This window comes from Salvelinus fontinalis, chromosome 7, assembly GCF_029448725.1.
Source record: "Salvelinus fontinalis isolate EN_2023a chromosome 7, ASM2944872v1, whole genome shotgun sequence".
Classification (NCBI taxonomy): domain Eukaryota; kingdom Metazoa; phylum Chordata; class Actinopteri; order Salmoniformes; family Salmonidae; genus Salvelinus; species Salvelinus fontinalis.
In genome coordinates, this window is record NC_074671.1 from 48801302 (window position 1) to 48827731 (window position 26430).

The window sequence follows — 26430 nt, forward strand, 5'->3', positions numbered from 1 at the left end:
AAGGCCAGGTAGCACTACATTTTGCTTTGTGCTTGTGTTTCCCAATAAGTCATGTAGTTTTGTTTTGACTGTGTTGTAATTTGATTTATTCTCTCTCTCTCTCTCTCTCTCTCTCTCTCTCTCTCTCTCTCTCTCTCTCTCTCTCTCTCTCTCTCTCTCTCTCTCTCTCTCTCTCTCTCTCTCTCTCTCTGTCTCTCTCTCATTGTTCAGGCAGCAGCAAGAGAGTAGACAGTTGTTCTGTGCTAATGCTTAAACCATGTATTGTTAATTGAAGTCTTGAAAGGAGTTCTTTCCAATGGGCTGTGTTCCTTCACATCACCCACTGCAAAAGTTGCAGACTACATAGGGAATAGGTTGCCATTTGGGATGCAGAAGAAAGAAGCCAACCCAGGAACTTGGGTAGCAGAGAGGGTACATTCATAAATAATGCTGAAATGATCTTTAATTAAAAGTTCTCCCTGTGTCATCCCAGCTCAAGTGAAGCATATTTTCCTTCCTTCCTTCCTTCCTTCCTTCCTTCCTTCCTTCCTTCCTTCCTTCCTTCCTTCCTTCCTTCCTTCCTTCCTTCCTTCCTTCCTTGCTTCCTTCCTTCCTTCCTTCCTTCCTTCCTTGCTTCCTTTCTTCCTTTCTTCCTTCCTTGCTTCCTTTCTTCCTTCCTCCCCTTTTCCCACCCTTTTCTCCCTCCTTCCTCCTTCCTTCCCTCCGTTCTCACCCTCCTTCAAATGGTGTGGGTGGGTAATCCAAGAAGAGAAGTTTCATGTTTTAGAAGTGGGGAACAACAAATAGTCTTTGCCTTTATCAATGAACAGTTAGTACTGTTTCCCTGGACACAGATTAAGCCTAGTCCTGGACTAAAAAAACATTTTCAGTGGAGATTCCCCATTGAGTTTGCTTTCAGTGGAGATTCTCCATTGAGTTTGCTTTCAGTGGAGATTCTTCATTGAGTTCGCTTTCAGTGGAGATTCTCCATTGAGTTTGCTTTTTAGTCCAGGTCTAGGCTTAATCTGTAACCAGGAAACTGCACCTTTGCTTGTCTTTCTATTTATACATCTTTTCAGAAAGTGCTTGATATCATGGTGTACATTTTTTTTATTGTTTGACATGGAGTTATCATTTGTTTCAATGAATCATGGCTACATCTGCTTTTCCAAACTCAACCTGCATGTCAGATCGCATATTTTTCCATTGTACACTTTTGGGTAGCAAATGTTTTCTTCAGCTTTGATAGAGACCTTGAGACTTTGTTGGTGTCTGCAGAGGCCATTGGCTTTTAATGTGCACAATGCATGTTGTATTCATGACCAAGACTGGATATATTTCAAGCATGGTGGATGTAAAAATTGTCAGCAAACGTGATCACTGCAGCCAACAAACACACATAGCCCATCCCCACCTCCTCTTCAAGTTTCAGTCACGTCAATTGCCTTTTACTGTACAGACCGTTCATCAAACATTCAATTGAATCCAGGCTGTCTAAACCTCCTCACCAATGTCACATATGGCATACTTTCCGCCAAATCTTGATCTGCAATGAAAAAGCCAATGTTCCATCATGGCTTACAAATGAGTTGTGTGCCATCGGCCAGATAGCTAGGCTACTGTTCAGATATAGGTTGTGTTCCAAATGGCACCCATAGTGTTTATAGACACTGTCTGCAGTCGCTGCTTTATCCTCGTTGCTCTGACTCAAACTGAATTAGACGGGCTTAATGCCAGAGGGCACTGGATTTGGGGAGGCTTTTCACACTGTTGCAGATCTAGAACAATGCAAAGCGAATGAACAAAATAATGAATCATCTTCTTTCTGAGAGTTTGAAATGGATATTTCAATGAGAATAAAATGGGCCGGCTTAATGAATTATTATTCAGAATCAGAAACGCTTCCGTTGGGCTATTCTGTAACTTAATAGTATAATGAAGCAAATGAATATCCTTTGTTTTTTTCTCATTACAGGCAAAAGAAAGTATTGTTGGCTTGTGAGTCATTTGTTGGTCTGAGACGAGGCTAGTTTAGAGACCAGCTGGTGGAACATGGTACCCAAGCCAAATTGAATTATTCTAAAATGTAGACAGCCATGAGATCAATAGCAATTAAAAGCCTACTACAATTCATTTTATTCGGCTTGATTAATAATTAGAATACTGCAGGAACGTTTACAGGGTTGAGTCGCGTTTAATGTGATGATGGATGAACTTGATAGTTACTTCGAAATAAAGAATAGAACGCACGGACATTAGTCCACACATACTTTTTGTATTGGTGGAAAGAATTGAACCCATGATCATGGCATTGCAAGCACTATGCTCTACCAACTGAGCCACACAGGTGTAGGATCTTAAGTTGACTTACACTGAGTACAGTATACCAACATTAGGAACGCCTTCCTAATATTGAATTGCATGCCCGCCATACCCTGTTTAAAGGCACTTCAATATTTTGTCTTGTCCATTCACGCTCTGAATGGCACACAAACACAATCTATGTCTCAGTCTGAATTGTCTCAATGCTTAAAAATCCTTAATTAACCTGTCTTCTACCCTTCAGCTACACTGATTGAAGTGGATTTAACAGGTGACATCAATAAGGGATCATAGCTTTCACCAGAGAAAGAGAGCTGGGGGAGGAGAAGAGGAGAACGAAGTGTTCAGACTGTGAGAGAGAGAGAGAGAGAGAGAGAGAGAGAGAGAGAGAGAGAGAGAGAGAGAGAGAGAGAGAGAGAGAGAGAGAGAAGCATTCAGACTGTGACAGTTAGACTGAGAGAGAGGCAGCTCAGCTCGACAGAGAGGGAGAGACCAGCTGCAACACTACTGTCAGCCAACAGTCCAGCTCAGAGATATTATTGTCAACCATTCACTACGGCTTAAGCATTGGATCATTTTCAGCACAATTAAAATTAATATTTGATGATTATAACCTGAAGCATCATAATTTAAAGGATGGTCTCTTGAATTGTGATAAATAATGTGTTTATTCACTGTAACATTATAATACAAAAAGCATTGAATCATGTTGAGTATAATTCAAAATAAATGATGTGTTGATTATTTAATTGTTGTCTGATGTGTCCTTGGCTGTGGAAGACATTTCAGGAAGAAGGGGGAGGCAGTATCTGCCTGTCTGTCTTGTGTAATAACCCTACTTCATGGCTGTCAAATCCAGGACATGTTCTGTAATTGTTGACAAATCCGCCTAGCAACTACTATAGTCCACGCGGGGATTAGTTTTCCACCTGTGATCCAATTACTTATTTGCCCATAGGGTTCTGAGTAAGTATCACTGGAACTCCTGAGCATGGGCAGTTCCAGGCACGGTCGAACCGAGTTCATGTAATATCAACAGACTTTTCACATAGTAAACTTACATTTGATACTTTCTAGACACAGAACTATAAAGCTGATGGAACTTACTCAGTGGCACTCACGCACGCACACGCACACGCACACGCGCACACACACACTCAGAGGTGACTGTTCTAATCTCCACACACAATTTCCACCTTCAAATGAAGACATCGTTGGCAGCATCCCCATGGGTTGCACTGTATTTCTAGATAGATCCAATGACTGACCATTACTGGATGGGAGAGTGTATCTGGGGACACTATGCTCAGCCTCTCCTTATGATCCTGTGGCTAGAGCTAGATAGAGTAATCAGTAATGCCTGTGAAGGATTGGGACACACACACACACACACACACACACACACACACACACACACACACACACACACACATGCAAGCACGCACATATGTACACATCACACACACACACACACACACACACACACACACACACACACACACACACACACACACACACACACACACACACACACACACACACACACACACACACACAAACAGATTGTGATTTATGCAATCGCCAAATGTCTGAATAGTCTGTTTAGGCCCAGTTAAATGGTTGCTATTAGCCGGAGGCTAGTTCAATACTTAACTGAACCTCTCAACCCATGGAGTCTACTATGATTATTCAATCAGGACCATGTTTAGATGTTTCTGATTTATATTGCATGACTTCCACACTCTCCTGTTAAAGTGATGCCTGTTTCCTTATACAAAAATGTCAATGAGTGAAGATTTGTTTGTCTGAAGAGATAACAAGAAGTGGCTTATTCAGAAGCTTCATTTGGCATGAACGGTTCAATGAAATGTGTCCTTTCGAGTCTAGAAGTCACCCGAACACCTCCGTCTGAACGCATCTTGATGGAAGTAATGGTGCTGTACTACTGCTTCCCTCAACATAGGCTCCTGTAGCCTATAAAGAGAGCCTGGTAGAGTTGATGGGCGGTCCAAGCTAAGGCCCCCTTGTTAGCTCAGCAGAATGGAGACGTTGTATTGGCCAGGTTAGCTCAGAGGGCAAGGCCTCCCTCCCATCACACGGTTCACATATCTGACACCCATTCAAAAGTAGTTAAGTATCTTTGTCTATATGTCACATTTTAAAGAAGCTAATTTCAATAATGGGAGATAAAGGATGAAACGTTTGTCTTACTCTATTTTTCCAAGATTGATTATGAATGCACAAGCCAGAACAACAGCAAGTACAGAACAGGAACCAGCGTAACGAAGACGCAGGGAGTCAGGAAGCAAGTGCAGTTGGTGAGTTTATTAACAAGAACATGAAGATATAGGAAACAAGAGAAGCGTACTGGACACAAAAACAAAACCAATACCGCCTGAAGACTGAGGCCACTGAGGGCCGGCGGTTAGGGGACCGTCGGAGCGGGAATAGGCGTGACAACCACATCCAGAGCCATGACTATACATTAAGGCTATATATGGCTCTGATCCCCATTGCCCTCTTAGCAGAGGAAGTTGTAACTGCATGGACAGGGATCTTTCTCCAGGAGAAGCTGCAGGGTTAGAGAGGCGGCACACAGGTGTTAACGTGAGGGATGGAGCCAGCAACACATTACAGATGGGTAGCAGGTGGTGACTGCATCGACCCGAACCAAAACCCATCAAGTCATTCCAAGAAAATGTCCCATGGATCCAACACCCTGTTCATGGCTCGTTCTGGATGTATCCCAATTGGCCCTACGATAGTACACTACCATAAGGGGATGAAGGGGCTCTGTTTAAAAGTAGTGCACTATTTAGGGAGTAGGTGTCCCACCCTGACCTTAGAGAGACGTTTTATTTCTCTATTTGGTTAGGTCAGGGTGTGATGTGGGGTGGGCATTCTATGTTTTGGTTTTCTAGGTTTCTGTATTTCCATGTTTTGGCCGAGTATGGTTCTCAATCAGGGACAGCTGTCTATCGTTATCTCTGATTGAGAATCATACTTAGGCAGCCTTTTTTCCCCACCTAATGTGTGGGTAATTATTATTTTCCGTGTGTGTTTGTGTGCACCTCGGTTGCGTCACGTTCATTGCTGTTTACCTGTTTGTTTTTTTGTTTGTTAAGGTTTCACTCCTATTAAAAGATGTGGAACTACATGCACGCTGCGCCTTGGTTGATTTATGACGGGGAGTTTGAGGATAGCGAGCGTGACAGTAGGCTGTCATTTGGGATGCAGCCTCTGTGATCTGTAGTCCCTTACTGATGTGTACTCTGCTGTACATCATAAAAGGACATAAGCCAAGCTATCCTATCCTTCTTTGATGCGTTTGGATGACTGATTTTCCCCCTACCTTGATCGGCTTCTGTGACCCTAGAGTAATATCCACAAACATACAGAAGACTACTCTCGTGTACAATATCTAACCTCAAGATGTCATATTACTGCAGACACTACATACAATACACTACATAGAATGTACCCAGCAACAGAAATACTCGGTATTCTCCTCATTAAATATAGAAACAAATACACGCCAAGTCGTAAAAAAAAAAGTTTTTTTTGCACTCTGCATACAACTCCCAACATGTCCAGCAGCGTATCCTTTCCTCTCTTGTTTTATAAGAGGTTTTCTGTGTCAGTGAATTTTCTGCGTCTGTGCCCTCGTCCACACACTAACCTCTGGGGCTCAGCTCAGTCTTGTTTTATGCATGTCCTCTCTCGGCGCGGGCGGGCGCCGAGAGAGGACATGCATAATGCTTTCACAACGGAAGGGAGAAGTGGGGCAGTGCTGCGAGCCAGTTACATGGGGGTGTGGAGAGCCATTGGTTGTTGAGGGATGCTGCATGTCAGAGGGAGTGTTGCCCAAAGCAGAGCCTCTGAGTCTGAAGTGAGGGGTGGGCATTCTCTGCCTCTCTCTTTCACGGCCCGGATGGCTCTGAGTCAGTCATGGGCCAGTCATGGGCCAGTCATGTCCTCACATCATGTCATGCACAGTATGAGAGCACAAGGTTCGAGAAAACAACAACAACAACCAAAATAACAACAAGAGAAACGCAATAAATTCCCAGAGCTAGACAACTACAGTTACATTGTCCCAGACACATGGAAGACCTAAGAGCTTTCAAAGACTTTATGATGAATAAAAAACTAATGGAGAGAGAGAGAGAGAGAGAGAGAGAGAGAGAGAGAGAGAGAGAGAGAGAGAGAGAGAGAGAGAGAGAGAGAGAGAGAGAGAGAGAGAGAGAGTAAATCAAATTACAACACAGTCAAAACAAAACTACATGACTTATTGGGAAACACAAGCACAAAGCAAAATGTAGTGCTACCTGGCCTTAAATCAACAGTACACCGTGGCAAACTATTTGACCATGGTTACTGATCGAAACCTTAGAAAGATCTTGACGGGCCTCCCGAGTGGCGCAGTGGTCTAAGGCACTGCATCGCTGTGCCACTAGAGACACTAGAGACACTAGAGACACTAGAGAGAGAGAGAGAGAGAGAGAGAGAGAGAGAGAGAGAGAGAGAGAGAGAGAGAGAGAGAGAGAGAGAGAGAGAGAGAGAGAGAGAGAGAGAGAGAGAGAGAGAGAGAGAGAGAGAGAGAGAGAGAGAGAGAGAGAGAGAGAGAGAGAGAGAACTTCTGGGAAAAGTGTATAGGTTGGACTATGTAGAGAGAGAACTTCTGGGAAAAGTGTATAGGTTGGACCCTGTGCACCAGGTGCACCTTGGCTGGCCATGTTCACATTACCAAGCCATGTGGAAGAGCAGTGCACATTGTGAGTTGAATCTGTACTCCCTGTTAGCTGGTTGTTATGTTTCAGTAAACTGACCGTCATCAATTCACTGGTACACTAGGCTACTATTATGCTTTGCTTTAAAGACCAGAACCCATGAGCCCGCTAGGCCTCTACCTTAAAGATGTTCACAGTTGAAGTCTTAAAGATGAATTGTGGGTGATATAACTGGTTTGGTGATGTCATACATGACCAACTATCTGCTCTTTTTCAAAATTCATTTTATAAAAAAAAAGTTGGTTCCCTGTGTGCTCGACTGCAGCAAAGAGAGCAGGAATGGTTGAGGTTGAGTTTGTGCTACACAGTATTAGACCAGGTCAGAATGTTCTGGTCAAACGGCGAGATATGAAGAAGCACAGGTTGCGTCACAGAATGGCACCCTATCCCATATGTTGTGCACTACTTTTGAACAGAGCTCTATGGGTTTCCCTACAGGCTCTGGCCAAAAGTAGTGCACTAAATAGGGAAAGGTGTGCCATTTGGGACACAGACACAGTCTATTACACAGGTCTCTGTGACAACATGTATAAAACATGGGAGTGAGATGGACTCCTATAGGAATAATATACTGCATGGGAATGCCTCAAACCTTACCATTAACACGTTCACAGTGTGAAATACATGACAGGAAGGGGTTGAGGGGTGATGGTTCTTTTTCAGAGAGACTATTAGTCCCAATGCAAAAAACACATGCTGGTGAAGGATTTCATGCTTGGTGCCCATATCGAAATATACTGTAGCTTCAGTGCCATATTTCATGGTATTTCACTGTAAATTGATACAGTCATTGATATAGCAGTAATTGTTTTATGTCTGTAACAGTCCTGACCTGTTTTATGTTGTTTTTTATGTGTTTATGGTCAGGGCATGTGTTTTGGGTGGGCAGTCTATGTTATCTGTTTCTATGTTGGTTTTGGGTTACCTGGTATGGCTCTTGATTAGAGGCAGGTGGTTTGCGTTTTCCTCTAATTAAGAGTCATATTTAGGTAGGGCGTTCTCACTGTTTGTTTGTGGGTGATTGTCTCCTGTGATGTCTTCGTCGTTGTCGATGTATTTTCACATACGGGACTGTTTGGCTGTTCGTGTGTTTTGATGTAACGTTCCTGTCCGTGAGTTTACGTTTAGTGATGTGAGTTTATGTTCAGGTTTCGTTCTACGTCGTTTTGTTATTTTGTAAGTTTGTTAAAGTGTTTGTTTTCGTGTTGCCATCATCATCAGTTTTTCGGTTATAAATAAAAAGATGGCTTATTTCCCGCAAACTGCATTTTGGTCTGAAGATCCTTCTCTCCTCACCTCATCCGAGGATGAGGAGAGCGACAGCCTTAACAATGTCATGTCTGTCTTTCATAATAGGTCATGGGTTTCTTCTCAACGAGTGGAATAGTTTTGCCAAAACAGACAATTACAGCAGATGACAAATTGGAACCATGTATTTAACGGTGTTTGGTGATCATACTGTATTTTGATTTTGCTTGGAAAAAATTCAAGTCCTGCAGCTATGTGTTTAGGAACCCCTTCCCCTGATCCACTTTCAGTGGGAATCTCTTTTTATTCCATATATATATATATATCTCGCTAAACTTGCCCAGATCTTCTTCCCTGGTGTCCTCTCTCTCGTCTCCCTCTCTGTGACACTTCACGCTGTTTTGAGGAAAAGACATCAACGTGAAGACCGTTAGAGTCATTAATAACGAACAACCCAGAAAATCACAGCAACAGTAATAAACATGTACACAAGGTAAATGTAACTGTTAAATGCAATTAAACGTTTTAAAATCTCTATCGCATTTCTCTGAAGTTTATCTGTCACACCCCACTCTGTTTCACCTGTCTTTCTGATTGTCTCCACCCCCCTCCAGGTGTCACCCATCTTCCCCATAATCCCCTGTGTATTTATCCCTGTGTTCTCTGTTTGTCTGTTGCCAGTTCGTCTTGTTTGTGAAGTCAACCAGCGTTTTTGTATTCATCTCTTGCTTTTTCCCAGTCTCTCTTTTCTCATCCTCCTGGTTTTTGACCCTTGCCTGTCCTGACCCCGTACCTGTCCGCCTGACCACTCTGTCTGCCACTGACCCTGAGCATGCTTGCCATCCTGTACCTTCGCCCCACCTCTGGATTACCGACCTCTGCCTGACCTGACCCTGAGCCTGCCTGCCGTCCTGTACCTTTGCCCCTGTTACTGTAATACACATTGTTTCTTCGACACGATCTGCATCTGGGTCTTACCTTGATCCCTGATATTATCGGTGTTCACAAATGTGAAATGAATGAATAAATGAATAAGTATAGCTGTTTTGCTACTTAATTCAGCAGCTGCAGCATTTTGACATCCCTAGATAGACACCACCAATAGGCTGCTTCAACAAATTAGCTTTCAGATTGCTTAAGGCAAATACATACATAAAATATCAGTTTTTCATGGCAGTGGCAATCATAACATGTTTGGCATAGAGCCGACGGTAAGCACATGAGCATTTCCATGAACAGTGTGTTTTCTCAGGTTACAGCCCGTCAGGAACCACTCCAAGTTGCCATGTTTGTCCCGCTGCCCCTCAATGATCTTGACACCGATGCTACTGATCCAAACTAACACCCTTAAACCATCAAACTCTAGGGCCGGTTTGCCAGATACAGATTAAGCCTAATCGTAGACTATAAAGCACTTTAAATGGCGAAAATCCATGAAATATGCTTCTTGCTAGGCTTACTCTGGGTCTGAGAAACCGTTTCCTAAAACAGTGAAAGACAGGAACTCTGTGGATAAATGTTGAACGAAGCTGTCATCCACTGAGGCCCACTCTGTAAGACCCTCTCAGTTTTGCCTTTTAGATCATAATGAATAAGACTATATTGACAGAGAAGACCTGATCCTAGATCAGCACACTGTTTTATGTATACGGGTTCAGGTGTTCTGCAAAGACTCGTCATGGAGGCAACAGAACCTGAGGCCTCCTGTGGATTCCACACTCCACAGTCACCTAGGACAAGAGGTGACTTAGGGGCTTAGGTAAGAGCATTGCATGTTATATTAGATAATCACCGACTGAAGTGGAAGGTACAAGGGTATAGCGTGAACATTCATTTTAGAGGCCGGTTTACACTTTACACTACAGTAATGTTCGAAAAACAATGTATGAAACCATATAATTAAACAAATCATCACAAAGAATATGGATATGGAGAAAGATTGAAGGCTACCCTTGTGACAACAGAAGTCATTGCTCCTAATGATTTTTCAACGTGTTCCCGAGTCCAGTCAATCATCATAAACCCCATTTAGGAGGGGATTTTGAATCCACATGGTCAACAGTCCTCATCATCTCATTCCCCTGATTAACAGAGTCCTTTATTGAGCATCCCAGGCCTTATTCACAGTCCAACCATTGAAGGGGCCTCTCGTTGACAAATTAGCTAGGCTAAAGACTTCCTAATCACCCTCAGAAAGGAGGAATTTCACACTCCTCCCCACTGTGTTATAGATCAGGGATCAACATAATCTGGCTGAAAGCCATTTTACTGTAGACCAGACATACAGAGAACTTCATTAATTCACCACACTGTGATCCAGTATGTTACTGTAGGATCCAGATTCAGTCATAGAAGAGTGTGTGACTGGAGATGACTTGTGGTGATCATAGCCAAGTTGATTGGGAAATGGTGAGTCAGTAGAGGTCATGTTTGACCAGGATCCAACATGTACACTATAGTCAAGACATCATAGACGTGGCTAAAGGGGATCAGTGGTGCAGTAAATGACGAGAGAGAATCCAGTAAGAAATACCTAACAGCGATAGTCAGAGGACTTTGACCTTTCTTCATTATTGTGATCGTGGTCTTTTGTTATGTTGGATATCTACCAAACCTATTTCTATCTGAGTGTATAATAAACCGTTTGTCTATCGTGCTTACTTGCTGTGGCAGCTGCCATTTGTGATTTTGATCAAAAGGTCTGGACTTTCCATGGTCAGAGGTGGGGCTGGGGAAACCCTGATGGGCATAACATCACTCCAAGTTCATGAGGCTCAGAGTGGTCTAGGAACCTCACTCTCCTCATTCAAATACAACGATCACAGTAAGATCAAGGAGGAGCCAAGGCCAGAGTCAGGAGAAAAAGAACACAATTGAAAATCCAGAAATAGCTTTGTCTTTTAGAGTCAACAGACCACTGACATGCAGGGGCAGATACCAAACAGTTTACAAAGCCACTTAGCTCCTTACTGTATGTCTACCGGTGTGACCTTTGACCTGTCGTGTTCCTGTTCGTTTTATTAAAAAGGAAAATGACATGAATATTTCATTATTACAGTAGCTTTAGCATCTCTTTCCTCCAGTAACTGTTTTACTTAACCATTTGCATAGCATTATAATCCGAAAGGAACCTATAACCGTTGAATAGTTTCTTGCATTAAAGAATCCCTTTTCATTTATCTAGGCAGAGCAAGTTCATAAATAATGATGTAATCATGAATTCATTCATATTTAACAGACATTTGTATAGCAGCTCTGCATTTTAGATATTTACTAAGCCAAGTAGATACCCAAACTCAAGACTGTAAGTAATTCCTGTTTCAATATAACTTAGACTGCTGAGCGGTCTGGTGTTCAATGCTCAACCCAAATGATACAGCTGTTGGACGTTTTTTCAAACATTATTGTGGAGATAGAATTGGGGTCTATGTTTTATGTAAATCATTCGTCCGAAATAGGAAAAAAGGAAAAAGGAAAAAAGTTGTTATAATTTACGCACAATGCGCTTTGCAATGCCGTTGGCAATGCTGCATTTCTTGGAGAAACTCAAACATCCCAAATATTGTATGAGTGAATCTATGTATGGTGGTAGATACAGTATACACCAGAGGCTGGTGGGAGGAGCTATATGAACTCTAGGGAGTCAAACACACTGTTTCCATTTGTTTGATGTGTTTGGTACCATTCCATTCCAGCCATTCCAATGAGCCCGTCCTCCTATAGCTCCTCCCATAGATTCTTCAGGAAGGGGAAACGTTTTATTGAGATAAGAACAGGGCAAACGTTCAGTTTCACAGCAGTTAATTGGCTAAACATGATTATCAGAACACATCGGATTTTGTATTAACATTGTTTTTTTTTAATGATGTCATTGTTAACACAATGATGTCATTGTTAACACAATGATGTCATTGTTAACATGTGATGAGAATGATCATGTTTATATTTCTGACTAGAAAGTCGGATGGTTCTGCATGACACTTACCTTACATAGGCTGTGCAGGTGTGTGTGTGTGTGTGTGTGTGTGTGTGTGTGTGTGTGTGTGTGTGTGTGTGTGTGTGTGTGTGTGTGTGTGTGTGTGTGTGTGAGTGGCCTTAGATTAGAAGAATATATTCAGTGATGTTTTGTCACCTCTATGTTTTAAAACAATGTGTGCTTGGCAGTGGCTTTCAGATTAAAGGGATCGGGATTTTGCTAATGAAGCCCTTTATCAACTTCTCCAGAGTCAGATGAACTTTGTGTCCAGTATGAAGGAAATTAGAGCGGTAGAACTATCCCTTTAAGGCTAGATGTTTCCATAGACTTGGAGTAATTGCGTTAATGCTAGTTGGCAACTTCCTTCAAACTGCACGCAGAGACATTAAAATGATATCCACAAGTTCATCTGACTCTGAGGATGAAGGGCTTCATTGGCAAAATCCACTATCAAAATAGTGTGCCATTTGGGACACATAGTACGTGATTCTGTCCACACTGACCTCTGACTGGCCTCTGACTGGCGATACCCATGTTGTGGTGAGGTGCTGTAGTGATTATGAGGAATTTGGCAAGCCAACCCTAGGGGGACATGGTAAACATGACTTGAAGGCAATTCATTAGCCTACTATAGTGACGTTTCCGTGGGTAGAAAGTTCAGATGTGTAGGCCTGAACAGACAAGCAAATAGTGGTTAGAGGTTATTTCAGCACCACGGACAGCGGCACAATTTGGATCCCGCGATCTAATGTTCAGCTCCAAAGGACATTGGGCAGCGACCGTAAGGTGCAGTCAGAGGATCCTTGAAGAGAAACAAAATCAAAAAAAGAAATAAGAAACACAGGAAGTCTTTACCTTGAACAAACTCATTCAGCACAGGCTACATGCTAATACACCGCGGTGAATTAAAGACTGACTCACACAACATTCATTGACATCTAGGCTACTTTGTAGGCTAATCTCTGCCTTAAATGGACAGAAATGTCAAATGTTTGACACAGGTTCGGTGCGCTAGCTAGCTCAGTGGGATAATTGACTGAGGGAATTAAGGGTTTCCTTATTTCCTTATTGCCGTCTCAATAAAGCTGGGCGATGCGAACATGGGGATGGAAGAGTGAACCGCGTGGGACCAAAGTTGGGGAAAGCTGGACTTTATATAAATACTCCGTGACATTGCGTTGCTATTGACCAATCGGAAGCTCACTATAGTTTCCTGCCCCTACTGGATTGGCTGTTGATACCTAGCTTGCTTGCTTGCTAGCACCAACACGAAGTCAAAGCAAGCTTGGCTATCCGTATTTACTTTAGTCTGCCCGAGGTGACCACATTCATCTACGCTGGAAACAGAACCCAGAGGGAGATCTCCTGGTCCCTTTGATCATGTCTCACGTGGTCTATCTTTCAGCATGCGTGTGATAATCCATACTGTACTTAACTTTGACATGTTTTCCCTGCAATGCAGGATAAAATATGTATAGCGTTGGGCCAGTAACAAAGGTTGCTGGTTCGAATCCCCGAGATTTTTTCTAGTTGTTCTTGCGCCCTTGAACAGGGCACTTAGCCCTAATTGCTCTTCTAAATCGTTCTGGGTAAGAGCGTCTGATAAATGATTCAAATGTAAATGTGTGTTTACATATAATTGTTTCTTGCGTTTTTTGGCTCTGTTGGCTTCACTCTGCTTGTTGAAAATCCCAAATTACTTTTCACTTTGTGTTATTATTCAGTTATTGATAGCTATAGGGAACGGCGTCTCACCCAGTTTAAGGGCAGATTACCTCCATTTAACCTTAATGAAATATACAGGAAAACACTAACAGTTCAAATAAGATATGTTAATGCTTGGCTACTGGATCGAAACTTTGCTTAAGCTGAATTCATGTTGCATGTCAGGTGTGATGAATTGGCTCATTGTATAGCTGAATAGTTATTTAATAGATTTTTGATACACGTTTCATTACAGGTACCTACATGGGTATAATAGCCAGCCTGGGCGAATATGATCAGCAAAACAAAAACCACAGTATGCCCTACTACACCTGCTACCCTCCTGCCCTTTCCTCACGGATGCCAAAACTGGTCCATACTGGCAGCTGGTTAACAGTGATGGAGAGAATGCGGCAATCCATTGGCTGCAGGCTTTGTACATTTCATTTAGTGTAGTCCAATAGCAACTGGAGCTAGAGAGAGGGAGAAAGTGAGAGAGAGCGAGAGAGAGATAGAGAGAGAGAGAGAGGGGCGCGACTGAACAACTCTGGTCTTTCCATCCTTTCCAATCTCTCGTCTTTGCTGTCCGATCTCTCCGCGCTTTCTCTCTATTCCGGCAATTAGATTCAGCACAATTGACCGTGCTACTACAATGACTCACTGAAATGACCGTATATGCTATGTGTGTCATTAACAAACGGAAAACTCAATTTTTCTTTTCTGCATAGAACCTGAAGCGGAGTTTGACTCTTGTTATCTGGACCGCACTATCACGTTGGGATTTTCAGAGGAGCGCACACTGTTGAGATCTATTTTTTCCTGTGTGGTGGTGTATATTTTAGTATCACATCCTTTGAAGTCAGGACTACGAGCTAAATTCATACAGTGGGAATACCGCAAAGGTAAGTATTGTTATTAGCCTACAAATAGTCAATAAACCCATTTTCTCTTTTATACAGTTTAGTTGAATGTGTTTGTTTTCTGGCTGTTTTCTGGCGGCTTTCCCGTTATATGGCTTGTCCGGACTCGCGCTGCAGACATTTTGAGAAGAGCCTGCTACCACAGGGAATTCATTCTGTCATTTGCTTAAAGTGCGTGGCGCGCAACCAGTTTTTCAGAAATGTGTATGACCATCATTCAATGTAATTATGAAAACAAGCCATGTGTTGAACGAAATCGCCTGGCATTGCAAAGACGATTGATCCACGTTCTACGCACTTTAAAGACGTGTTGAGTGGTTTCTTTGCTCAAAGCCAGAATGATCAAATTGGGGTTTATTCGCTTCTTATGTAGAGCCACAGCAACATGCGTTGGATTCGATAATGACAAATTGGCTATGGAGAAAAACGCGCAAAAACGCATAGCCTAAGGGACATGCCATTCATAACCCCAATCGCCTGTGGCCACATTATTTCACACAAGCCCTAGGAAAGGGCTATCTGTGTTTGAACAGAGAGCAGCACCCATGATTTCCAGTGCTATTTAATCCATGCAGACGACAACGCGGATCTTGGCTGCACTGCTATGGAGATGCCATAATTAATGCCATTTAAGAAAATAGACTGCTATAAGTGCAAATGGAACCATACACTGACCATCAGTGTTGAGGGGCCAGGTCCACTGTCTGTCTGTCATCTAGATTCCATACAATAGCAGGCTTTTAGAATGGAAGAGGAGCGTCTTGCAGTGAATGTGTGTTTGACCCACCATTCAGCATAATTGGAACACCTCCGTATACCTATTAAAAGGTGCGAGGTGCATTGTAGACTCCAGATTCCCATCCAGGCTGAAATCTGGCACTACATTACCAGAGTGAGTTCAGCGGAGAACCACAAGATGGTACTGTGGATATCTGGTGGATATTTGGGGATGAGACGAATTGGGTAAAATGGTTTGCTACTGTTTTGAACACTCACCTTAAATAATCCTGCTTTGTTCGGCTACATTGCACACGGGAAACCCTTTACAAATCTTGGTTGCATTCTAGTGAGCCATTTAAGATTTTTAATCTTTGGGAAAGCAAGATATCATATTCTCATGTCAATGTAGGCAGTAACCTACAGTACGTAGGCGGGAAAGCATGAGAGAAGGCTGTCACTCTCCTACGAATGATTCGTCAAGCTGTCATCACGTCTATTCCACCAACCCTTTGCCTTCTGGCAGATTATAAATAGGCGTGCGCTACTCGAATTGACACTGAGAATAATATTATAGACATTGTAAGAAATGTAACAGTCTTTAACAGTATTATTTGTAATGAATGAAATGTCAAAATTGTAATATTACATCGATATAAAGGCAATCACAACCAATACATTCAATAGGTTACACCTGTTCTCTAATACTGTAGGCCTGCGTGCATTTGGATTAGATGTGATGGTAGGCTGGAAGCTTTGGAGAGGCATCAGGTCTCAACCCAAATACTTATTGTAAATAATTGGTCTAAGTTGTCATAACACAATATAAGTGTATTAATGCATTACAAGTGTTCTAATGCACAAAAAGACGTTATAAAGCATCGTAGGTATGTTCTCTATGGAAAGTGTTACAAAATAGGCCAACTTTTCACATTATTTGAACATTAGGCCTATTTCAAATACACTTTACATATTTGGAGTGACATACTGTCATCATAGCTCTCCCAGTTGGTGACATCATTACAGGCCTATTTGAGTCAGGCCTCCCCATCAGATAATAAGACATTTGATTCACAATTGGGAGACATTTTACCTCACTAGTGCAATTTCCCTCAAGAATAGGCCTATGGGTGACAGGCCTATGGGTGACATCCTGGTTATCATATGGCATAAGTGTCAAACTAGAATGTAGACCTGCCTATCCAAATATTCTGTGCAGCATTTCAATTTGCAATCCAATGTTAGGCATAGTCATTCACTGTAAGACTGCATAAAACAACTGTGTTATTGTAATATACAATTATACATCCTTTAGCTAACATTTTTCTCCAAAGTGACTATTGTGCCTGCATACATTTTTGTATGGGTGGCCACAGTGGGAATCAAACTGACAACTCTGGCAAGTGCCATGCTCTACCAACTGAGCCACACAGGACCTACACTGTGTTAGCCTACTGAAGTAAAGTTCAATAGTTCAACAACTTTGTTCCATGTATCCATGTATATTTGGATGTTACTGGAAGACACATTTTACCCATGTCTGCTGGCATGGCTACGTAGAGCAAGGTTATTACAGTCTCACAACGTGATGATCTATCCTTATCAAATCAATCCTGTTTAAAAAAAAAAAAAACAAGTGTCTTCTCTGTCCAAGTTCAACATGAATTGTCAACAAAACTATCATTACAAATGTACCCACATGCACGCACAGGCACATACACACACACACTTTTTTCCAGTGTGGGCTCAGCGGTTGACAATATCTTTGTGTTCAGTACTGTCAACGTTGATAAATATCATTCCTTTATTGGTTGTCAGGGGTCTCTGTTGGCCCTCTATCTCGTTTTAGTAAGGGAGGAAGTCTGGCTTCCTTTCTATTGTGCAGTGTTTATCACCATCTTTAAGAGGCCAGTAAAAGATGTCCTGTATGTGCATCATGAGAAGGTCAAGTAAAGTTCATGTTGAATTTTGTTTTGTTCGCGTCCCAAATGGCACCCTATTCCCAATGTGCCCTGGTCAAAAGTAGTGCACTATATACAGAATAGGGTGCCATTTTGGACGTCACATAGTTTTATTTTTTGTCCGTTCAAGGACATTGGGACCTGAAGAGTGTTACAACATTTTCTACCGACTACCTACTTCAGTGAGGAGATACAGCTCCCTGAACCACATGTTTTGTAATAATTAAAATGCAAATGATGGATTCAGCCTTTATTGAAATTTAAAAGACTTATCTCTTGTAATCATACAGAGAGTGAGAATAGTATGCCCCATCTCTCAAATCTCTTCATATTCCATCTCTCTCCTTTACTCCTCACTCTCTCTTTCTTGTGTGTTACTGGTAAAGAGGCAGACTGAATGTATTGCATTTATACAGGAACTGCTGAAATATATGAACATAGTCCATTCCATCTCATTATTTCCTCAATTAACATTAAACTGGACCATATTCTTGGATCACATTCTTTATCCCGTCCTTGTTTAGATTCTGTTTCTGTTTCTCACATTAAACTTTCACTTATGTATTGAATTATTCAATTTTTGATGTCAAACAGAACATAGGAAGTCAACAATGGCAGTTAGGCATCAGATGTAATCCCCCCTGGCAGTGTGAGTATCATTGCCATGCTGTGTTACAAGAGTGGGAAAGTAATTCATCGACGTCCCTGATTTGACTAGCAGACCACCATCGTCTCAGTCTCAACACCATCCGAGGGCATGTAGCGGAATGATGCGAGAGAGGAGAGTCTCTACTTCCTCACACGAAATGAAATTACCTGCTGCATGCATAAGCCATCCGCTTCTGACACAAATGTCTGTGAGAGGCTTCTTAACCGGCCACCTCCTATAGCTCCTATCTCCTATTCATGAGGCTTCACACGTAAGCTCCTTGGTGGAGTAAAGTACTCTAAGAGAAATAATCTATTCAGTAGACTGGAGTATATCCCCCCCTTGCTTGGCTATGATACTACTAACAGAATACTTATAGGTTGTATTGAAGTGTAGGAGGACCTAAGTAGGCTAGTTTTGTGAATGGGGTGCTCTGGTTGTATATGGATAACCATGAGGGAATGTTTCCTACACTGTGTAGTGATTAGGCACCTTCCCATATGAAAATAAATATACTATAGTGTATATACTATGGTAGGAATACAATAGTATTCACTGTAGTGTTTGAGGACTTTACTGTAGTATTCACTGTAGTATTTTTGCGACTGAAGTCCTCAAAAACATTACAGTGAATACTGTAGTATTTACAGTTTACTATAGTATAAATACTGTAGTAAAAAAAGACTAGTATGTACTATAGTAATTACTATAGTGTTTTTTCGGACTGTAGTGCGGTATACTGTAATATTTACTCTAGTGTGTTTGGGGACTTTACTGTAGTATTTAGTATAGTGTTTTTGTTTTATTATATTTTACATAGTAGTGGGGGGCTTTTTCCTTGAGGAAACCTACTGGAGAAATGCTATACACTGTAAGCACATTTTCCATAACCTGGAAGTAGGTAGAATTGGGTTCTGAACAGAGATTTCAGAGCTTATTCTCTTTTCTATAATCATAGGTTATACAATATATGGTCTATACTTGGCATGTAGGTTTGTCACTTAGAGATGGCACAATTTCTGATATGGGAGAGGGAAATGGGTAGGGTATATGCAAATTAAGTACTGTTGTATTTATTATAGTTTTTTTATAGTGTTTTTGCGGACTGTAGTGTTTTTGCAGACACTTCTGTAGTATTTACTACAGTTTTTTTTTGTGTTTTTGAATAATACTGTAGTATTCAACAGTACTAAGTACTTTAGTACACATGATCAAGGGATACTACAGTGTGAAGTAATGTATTCTACAGTATCCTACAGTTAACTACAGAATTCTATAGTAAGTACTGTAGTATTCTATAGTAAACTGTAGTATGTTTTTGTGTGTATTTTGGGCGGCATCCTTTTTCTCCCCCCTTTTCCAGAAGTGTGTACTTGCACACTTCCGGTCATGAATTTGCAAGCATTGGATTGGTGTAATCATTGGCTAGAGAGTTTCCACCATTGTTAACTCCATAATGGCAAGTGTGCAAGTGCACACTTTGGGAAATGGGTGGAGAATCATCGGGACGCAGGCTTGGAGTTTTCTTTTATTGAAACGGCTGCTATGTGCAACATTATCCTGACCATAACGATGATGTCACACAAGGAAATAAAGCAATTTGCCAATATAGTATCTCTGTTGTTGATTCCACTCGGAACCACACTTGTATGTTGTTGTCTTTTCCAGGCTATTGATTTGTTAGAAAGATACATTTTCATGCCTTGCGTCTCTTGCACATTTTGATTATACACAGAGGGGACTTGCAGTCCTATATTTGCTATATGCTCAACAAGTGGACATCTATTGGGAGGGATTTGGAAATCATACTGTATGTAGCCTTTGATGTGTTGAGGATTAATTTACATGTTCCATTCTGTCTTCCCTGCAGGGTAACCAACCGAGCTGGAATTGGGTCGACGAGCAAAGACATCTGGAGACAAATACAGGCACTGCTCCCAACCAACAATATATAAGTAGACCCACTCTCTTAGGATGGGGGGCACCGAGTTGCGCAAAGCTGCTCTGATTGGCTGGAGCTCTGTCTGTCAGTTGTCAATCACAGCCTGAGGAGCAGGTTATTGGTCTGGGAGCTGTGGGGGGGTGGGAGAGGAGTTCCAGAATTTCCAGGACCACAATCTGCTTGGCTGACCGCAGCAGGAGCATGTTGAGAGGAACCAGGCCAGGGGGAAGCAGTACCTCTCCATGGAGCTCTGGAGGAGCCACTATAGCCCATGGAATGGGGATGGTCTACCTATCCAAGGTCTACCTTCTCTTATGGATTGGCTTCCTGTTAGCGTCTGTGTGTCTGCCGGTCGTGGCTCAGACCCCAGTCCACCCTGTTGTCACCACGAATTACGGGAAGCTGCGGGGGTTAAAGACGACGCTGCCCAATGAGATCCTAGGGCCCGTGGAGCAGTACTTGGGGATCCCGTACGCTTTGGCCCCTACAGGGGAGAGACGCTTCCAGCCCCCCGAGCCTCCCATGTCCTGGCCTGGGATCAGGAATGCTACCCAGTTCGCCCCTGTGTGTCCACAGTACCTGGAGGAAAAGTTACTCAACGATATGCTGCCGGTGTGGTTCACAGCGAACTTGGATACAGTGGTAACCTATATGCAGGATCAGAACGAGGACTGCCTGTATTTAAACATTTACGTGCCAACTGAGGATGGTATGTCACACCTTGATTAACACAAATATCTTGTTATCCTCTGTTTGCCTTTGTGTTTGCATTGGTATTTCACTTTGCAGGTCCATTTGTTCTGAAGCAGTTCAAAGTGGCTGGGATAACTTCTTGAACCAGAAACGTTGGTGCACTTTTGATCAAAGTGCAATACTTTTACCAAAGGGCAAAATGCTTTTTTTGACTGAAGGCTTGAAATGAATGTGGACTACTGTGTGTGGTCTAATAGAGAGAGAAAAGAGATATTTCGACCTCCCCACTGTCTGAGGGCGTAGGATGTCCCACTCCTGCCTTCTCTCCCGTTGATTAGGTGCAGTGCAGAGGTCCCGTTAGAGTGAGCACTCCTGACTCAGAGTAGTCCTGACACTTACACCACTGATGTAATGCACGTACCCCCTTCAGGCCCCAACTATCAGACTCCTACAGCAAGATAAAATAAAATAAAGAGTTGGTTAACTCAGTGCAACTGGAACACAGATGTTTAAGGTCAAACATGAACTGTTGCTGTCGCTGTCGCTGTCTCTTCTGAAGAGGCAGACTCTTTCTGGTCTATGAAGGTCAATGGGAAGAGAATTCTCCAATGTGTTTGTACCGAACTCTACACCTCTCTATGCTACATTTAGTCTGAGCTCTTGCTAGATTATTAAATACCACAGGAGCGGATAGATAATCTGACAATCCCAGTGCGGATGCACAGCCTTGGTCGTTACTCTGACATACTATTCCACAATCTCCGGAGAATTTGAAGGAAAGTTCTTATAAATCACTGACTTTAACAGAAATCCCCGTGTGCTCTTTTCATGTACATGTAGGCAACTGGACTCAAATATGTAGGATGTCCAAGTTTAATCCATTATATCCAGTCATTTCTGTTGTATTGTGGCTTTAGCAATAATGTGATAGGAAAGCAACGTAGAAGTGGAGTGGATGGATCAAGGGTTAGAATTCTCGTGGACAGACAGTGCTGCTGCCTATCCATTGGTTTAGCAGTGGCATCGGAACTCCTTGGTCTGTGTGTTGGTAATATTATACCCTCAGGTAATGTAACTAGCCTCGGGTATCTTTCATTTTGATACATTATGCCTTCTAACCTGAATTCATAGATGTCAATTACAGAATGAAGGCAGTAGCAGTACATTGCGATACGTTTGCTGGCATTAAAATGTATGAATGCAGAACATGAATGTTGATGTATTAAAACTCAACTGAACTTAAGCTACAGTTCAATTGGCCTGAAGGAAAAACTCAACAGCTCCTCTTCAGGAGTCAAGACGACAACTCTCTCCATATTATTTTTGCCTGCATCCCAAAATGGCGCCCTATTCCCTACATAGTGCACTACTTTTGACCAGGGCCCTATTCCCTACTACATGGCAAATGTAGTGCACTATTTGGGACACAGGCTCTGTCTCCTCTTGAGGAGTCAGTCAGTGCTTCATGGAAGACAACTCTCTCCGTGTTCTGTTCATCTTCTTCTTCTCCATACTGCCGGCTGCCCGTCATCCTTACGGACGCCCTCAGTGTTGGCCTTTTCAAATCCTGTGTAATATGGAGACATCCTGCCAGCCCAGGATCAGAAAAGAGGATTTATAGTTTTATAGTTGTCCTCTTGAAATGGACTGACGGATTAAGAAAAGGCCTTCCATTGTGTCATCTGATTTAAGTACAAAGGACTACGCCATATATTGTTAAATATTGTATCACGACACAAGGCGAGACCCAGATGCAGACACAGGAGGCAGATGGTTTGAGCTCTGGTATTTATTATAATCCAAGGGATAGACAAAAGGCAGGTCGGCGACAGGCAACGGGACAGGTCGGGGACAGGCAAGCGCTCATAGCCAGGGCAGAGTCCAAAATGGTACAGGGCAGCAGGCAGGCTCAATGTCAGGGGCAGGCAGAGTGGTCAGGCAGGTGGACTCAGAGTCAGGACAGGCAAGGGTCAAAACCAGGAGGATGAGAAAAAGAGAGACTGGGAAAACCAGGAGCTGAGAGAAAAATGCTGGTTGACTTGGCAAACAAGACGAGCTGGCACAGACAGACAGAAAACACAGGTATAAATACCCAGGGGATAAGTGTGGAAGATGGGTGACACCTGGAGGGGGGTGGAGACAAGGACAGGTGAAACAGAGCAGGGTGTGACATATTGATAACCTGCACAAGTTCTGTTCTTTTGTATCCTTTTTGATTGTGCAGTGTGGGTGGTGAATGCCATTTTGGCTAGCAGGGGTTAGCTTGTGAAAAGTGGCACATTTGGGATTGTATTTTAATGCCAGAGCTACTTTAATTTTGGGTGCTATGTTTGTCTGTGCAGACAAAAAGCTGCAGGGTCCCTGTGTGTGTTTGTGTGTGTGTGCGCGTGCTAGCTCCTGGAGCTGTTGCTGGAGCTGGCTCTATCTGCCTCTGCAGTGGCTGCAGACTGGGTACTACTGCGGAGAGCCGGGAGGTGATCCTGTTTTATTGTGAATTAATCAGAGTGAATAGGGAGCCTCTTGAGGGCTCTTCTGAGTGAGAAGACAATACCACAGCAGGGCCGCATCCCAAATGGCACCCTTTTCCCTATGTAGTGCACTACTTTTGGCCAGGGACCACAGGGCTCTGGTCAAAAGTAGTGTACTATGCAGAGAATTGGGTGCAATTTGGAATGCATGCCAGGCCTCATCTCTTTCTCCTTCCATCTTTAATTATGAACACTGTCCTACATTAGTTCTGTTTTAGTATTCAACACTGGAACAGAAATAGAAAGCAGAAATTACAATAAATCTACTGCTTGTTACCTTCATGTGCGCTCCAAGAGATAATGGCCTCTCTACAATTCAATGGCGAGCTGTGATTTATCAGATCTTTGTTGGTTATAGTGGTGTATGGCTGTGGCCCACACCTTGGCTACAGTACATCCAAAATGCCCCCCTGTTCCCATTATACAGTACCGGGCTCTGTTCATGAGGCTCTGGTCAAAAGTAGTGCGTTCTATTAGGGAATAGGGTGCCGTTTCAGACTCACATCCATCAATGGGATAGTGCAGCAGATAACCTGTATTATTGTATTTCATCATGAATCTAATTCTCCTTTGCATAGAAACACAGGAGGGAGAAAAGCTACAGTGCATTGAAGAAAGAGAACAAATACATTGACAGGGCTTGAACGACAGCTCAATACAGTGTTATAGTAGGTTTACCTTGTTCTAATGCTTTTTCGTGTGTGAGTGGCTTGTGTAAGAGAGAGCCGTGCTCTTTGGGCCCTTCCCAAATGGCACCCTATTCCCTATATAGTGCACTACTTTTACCAGGACCCATAGGGAATGTCCACTAAAAAGGAATGGGGAGCCATTTGAGACACAGGCCCTTCTCTGAGCATAAGTAGCCTGCCAATGCCAGTTGGGTTCACAGCACTGGAGCCTGAGCTATTAGCTGCCAGTCTGTCTGTTGTGAGTGTGTGATTCAGACAGCCAGTCATATGCATGGAGGGGCAGGCAAGGCCAGGCAGGCAGAGAGGGGACAATATCTCCAGGCTAGGTCATGAGGCAGCACAATTGTGCCACAGAGGGCTCTGGTCGAAAGTTTGTACACTATACGGACTAGAGGTCGACCGATTAATCGGAATGGCCGATTAATTAGGGCCGATTTCAAGTTTTCATAACAATCGGTAATCGTCATTTTTGGACACCGATCATGGACGATTACATTGCACTCCACGAGGAGACTGCGTGGCAGGCTGACTACCTGTTATGCGCGTGCAGCAAGGAGTCAAGGTAAGGTGCTAGCTAGCATTAAACGTATCTTATAAAAAACAATCAATCTTAACATAATCACTAGTTAACTACACATGGTTGATGATATTACTAGTTTATCTAGCTTGTCCTGCGTTGTATATAATCGATGCAGTGCCTGTTAATTTATCATTGAATCATAGCCTACTTCGCCAAACGAATGATTTAACAAGCGCATAAGCGAAAAAAGCACTGTCGTTGCACCAATGTGTACCTAACGATAAACATCAACGCCTTTCTTAAAATCAATACACAAGTATATATTTTTAAACCTGCATATTTAGTTAATATTGCCTGCTAACATGAATTTCTTTTAACTAGGGAAATTGTATCACTTCTCTTGCGTTCTGTGCAACAGAGTCAGGGTATATGCAGCAGTTTGGGCCACCTGGCTCGTTGCTAACTGTGTGAAGACCATTTCTTCCTAACAAAGACAGCCAACTTCGCCAAACGGGATGATTTAACAAAAGCGCATTTGCGGAAAAAGCCCAATCGTTGCACGAATGTACCTAACCATAAACATCAGTGCCTTTCTTAAAATCAATACACAGAAGTATATTTTTTTTAAACCTGCATATTTAGTTAAAAGAAATCCAGGTTAGCAGGCAATATTAAACTAGGGAAATTGTGTCACTTCTCTTGCGTTCATTGCACGCAGAGTCAGGGTATATGCAACAGTTTGGGCCGCCTGACTCGTTGCGAACTAGTTTGCCAGAATTTTACGTAATTATTACATAACATTGAAGGTTGTGCAATGTAACAGGAATATTTAGACTTATGGATGCCACCCGTTAGATAAAATACGGAATGGTTCCGTATTTCACTGAAAGAATAAACGTTTTGTTTTCGAAATTATAGTTTCCGGATTTTACCTTATTAATGACCTAAGGCTCGTATTTCTGTGTGTTATTATGTTATAATTAAGTCTATGATTTGATATTTGATTAAGCAGTCTGACTGAGCGGTGGTAGGCAGCAGCATTTATTCAAACAGCACTTTAGTGCGTTTGCCAGCAGCTCTTCGCTGTGCTTCAAGCATTGAGCTGTTTATGACTTCAAGCCTATCAACTCCCGAGATTAGGCTGGTGTAACCGATGTGAAATGGCTAGCTAGTTAGCGGGGTGTGCGCTAACAGCGTTTCAATCGGTGACGTCACTCGCTCTAAGACTTTGAAGTAGTTGTTCCACTTGCTCTGCGGCTTTTGTGGAGTGATGTGTAACGATGCTTCGAGGGTGGCTGTTGTCGATGTGTTCCTGGTTCGAGCCCAGGTAGGGGCGAGGAGAGGGACAGAAGCTATACTGTTACACTGGCAATACTAAAGTGCCTATAAGAACATCCAACAGTCAAAGGTATATGAAATACAAATGGTATAGAGAGAAATAGTCCTATAATTCCTATAATAACTACAACCTAAAACTTCTTACCTGGGAATATTGAAGACTCATGTTAAAAGGAACCACCAGCTTTCATATGCTCTCATGTTCTGAGCAAGGAACTTAAACCTTAGCTTTTTTACATGGCACATATTTCACTTTTACTTTATTCTCCAACACTTTGTTTTTGCATTATTTAAACCAAATTGAACATGTTTCATTATTTATTTGAGGCTAAATTGATTTTATTGATGTATTATATTAAGTTAAAATGAAAGTGTTCATTCAGTATTGTTGTAATTGTCATTATTACAAATAAATAAATACATTTCCAAAAATCGGCCGATTAATCGGTATCGG

At 42.4% G+C, this 26430-nt stretch overlaps 1 protein-coding gene across 2 annotated transcripts in view; it reads left to right on the top strand.

Moving 5' to 3' along the window:
- The first annotated feature begins 14437 nt into the window (after positions 1 to 14437).
- The window catches only part of LOC129859578 (neuroligin-4, X-linked-like), a 76800-nt gene continuing 64807 nt past the window's right edge, over positions 14438 to 26430 (top strand). Inside the window, exons 1-2 of one of the 2 annotated variants that reach the window (XM_055929506.1) lie at positions 14438 to 14921; positions 20137 to 20917. In XM_055929506.1, coding sequence (XP_055785481.1) covers positions 20410 to 20917 — 508 coding nt within the window. In that variant the 5' untranslated portion in view covers positions 14438 to 14921; positions 20137 to 20409. The remainder of the gene's footprint in view (positions 14922 to 20136; positions 20918 to 26430) is intronic. The other variant, XM_055929507.1, reaches the window with a different exon arrangement.